General features: G+C 69.5%; 1 protein-coding gene across 1 annotated transcript; it reads right to left on the reverse strand.

Moving 5' to 3' along the window:
- Nucleotides 1-1,281, reverse strand: C2CD4C (C2 calcium dependent domain containing 4C; the record flags this gene model as incomplete). Its single annotated transcript, XM_084251237.1, has 1 exon — nucleotides 1-1,281. The coding sequence occupies exon 1, from the start codon at nucleotides 1,264-1,266 to the stop codon at nucleotides 1-3; it is 1,266 nt and encodes a 421-aa protein (XP_084107363.1). The 5' UTR covers nucleotides 1,267-1,281.
- Between the last annotated feature and the right edge of the window lie 1,145 nt (nucleotides 1,282-2,426).

Here is a 2,426-nt window from a genome sequence, read left to right on the forward strand (position 1 = left end):
TCACAAGAAGGGGAGCAGGGAAGTCAGGGGCAACTCCTTCTCGGCCAGCAGCGTGTCCCGCTTGAGGCTGCTGCCCTTGTTGACCACCTTGATCCTGAGGGCCAGCTTCCGGACGCTGGCGGGCCCCAGGCCGTCGAAGAAGAAGTCCTCGTTGAAGACGGGGTGGCGGCTGTTCTTGATGATGGTGCTGCGCTGCTTCTGCAGCTTCCCGGGCACCAGGCACAGGCCCACGCAGCAGTTGATGCTGCGCGCGTCGCAGAGCCGGTCATACAGGCCCTCGGCGGCCAGCAGCCGCACCCGCAGGCGGGCCTGGGCCGCCTCATACTCGGCCAGCAGCCGCACACTGCCCCGCAGGCCCATGCGCACGGCGTGCTCCGCGCGGGGCGCCAGGCCCGGCTCGGGGCCTGGCTCTGGGGTGGGCCGGCGGGGCAGGCGCCGCCGGGTGCCAGGGCTGGTGTCGGGCGTACTGTCGTCGGCAGACAGCGAGCCGTGCCGGCCCACCGAGTGCTTGAGCTGGCTCACCTTGGCCTGGCTGTCCTGGGCGAAGCCTTTGAGCAGCGACATGGACCGTGAGAGTAGGGGGGACCCGAATGGGGAAGACTCAGCGGAGGACCCCGTGTCGCTCTCCCCGCCACTGAAGTAGCGGCTGGGGCTCATGAGCGCCCCGCTGGCCTCTCTGGATGCCCCGTCACCCCCGTTGGCCTTGGCGCCCGCCTGGCGGCGCCCAGCACCCGGGGAGCCGACCTGGGACAGGGCCCCGTGCTCGCTGTGGAACAGGGACTCCTTGCGCCGCGTGTGCGGGCTCTCGGCCAGGGTGGCGAAGCCGTAGGCCGTCTGGGCCTTGGGCACTGAGGGCAGGGACATGGCGCCCACCGCCAGGGAGTCGGTCGCCGAGGCTTCCTCTGCTGGCCAGTCCTCGGCGCTCTCGATCTGGATCACGTGCCGGGTCGCGGCCTTCAGCAAGTTCTTGCTCTCGGCCGCCAGCTTGGCGGGGAGCCGGGGGCTCCATGGGGCTCGCCGGGGGGAGGCCGGGGCCGGGCCCGGCTCTGGCTCTGCTGCGGATGGACCCCCCTCGGCCTGCCCCTCCGTCTCTGGGGGTCCCACCGGCAGCTTGGGAGGGATGAAGAAGTCGGGGATCTTGTCCGGGGTGAGCACATTGCTGTACAGGGGCCCCTTGGAGGCCTTGTCTCCCCCCTCGCCTCCCGCGGCACTATTTTCCCCAGACACCCGCAGCCGATCCAAGAACCACATGTTGGTTTTCTTCATGGGGGCGGCAGGAGGTGGCCAGGGGGCCTCTGCAGCGTCTGAGAAGAGAAGCAGGGGTCAGCAGCTGCAGGCCCTCATGTTTGGGGGGGGGGCAAGAGGAGGTCCCCGTACCTGTTTATGGAAGTTACCTGGACACAAGGCCAGCTGAATCACCCCGTAGCCCCAGATGGGGTTGGGGTGGGCTTAGCCCCCCAGGGGGATCCCCTTAGCTTCCCTGCACCAAAGCCTAGGGAGCTGGGGGGTCATCCTGACTCTTGGGGGCCCCCAGGGAACAGCGGCCCCTCTGGCCCCCATCCACCTTTTGAGGATCTCAAAGCGCTTTCTAAAGGCTTCTACCTCGGTCCAGAGGGGAGGCACCCCAGGGGGTGGGTGGACCCCCTTCCCAGAGTCCCAGTTCCGCCCTCCCCCAAGCTCCCACCCACCTGTGGCTTCTCCCAGGGCACAGGGCTCCGGCGTTCGCGGCTGGGGAAGGGAAGAAGCGGAGGTGGGGGGCTGGCAGGCCAGCGAGCTGACCCCTCCCCCTTCTGTCCCCCATCCCCCAGCTCCGCTTGGGGTGAAGACGGGGTGCTGGTGGCCCTCGCGGAACCTGGCGGGCGCCTGCACTCACCTGCCCACGGGTGCTGCGCCGCCGGGAGTGCGCGGGGCGGGCTGTCCCGTGGACACGGACACGCGCGGTCTCGGCACCTGGACGCGGCCGGAGCTTCCACTCGGCGCCGCGCAGTCGGGCTCATTCACCGGCGGCGGCGGGAAACCGCCCAGCCCCGCCGCCGTAATCCTCCGAGTACTGCCGCCCGCGCCGCCCCCGCCGAGCCCGGCCGCTCCCCGCAGTCCTGGGGGGCGGCGCCCGCTGGCCCCTGGGGACCCCGGGGACCGAGGGGGAAGGCGGGGAGAAGCAGGGGTTTGGCCGCTTGCCGACCCCTCTGTCATTCCAGTCTGAGGGTCGCGGGAGGCTGGGCCCCTGGGAACCCCAAATCTCTGCCTCGGTTCCCCGGCGAGGGGCGCAGTTCCGCGTCCCTGGCGAGCAACCTTCACGACTAGCGAGGACGAATAAAATAACAGCGGTAGTAACAGCCACAACTGAATTTATTGAGCGCTTTCAGGACTCAAGGTCCTTCCCCCATATCTGAAGTCCACACCACCAAGGGGCAGGTGCCACTGGC

Source organism: Talpa europaea (assembly GCF_964194135.1).
Source record: "Talpa europaea genome assembly, chromosome: 12".
Classification (NCBI taxonomy): Eukaryota; Metazoa; Chordata; class Mammalia; order Eulipotyphla; family Talpidae; genus Talpa; species Talpa europaea.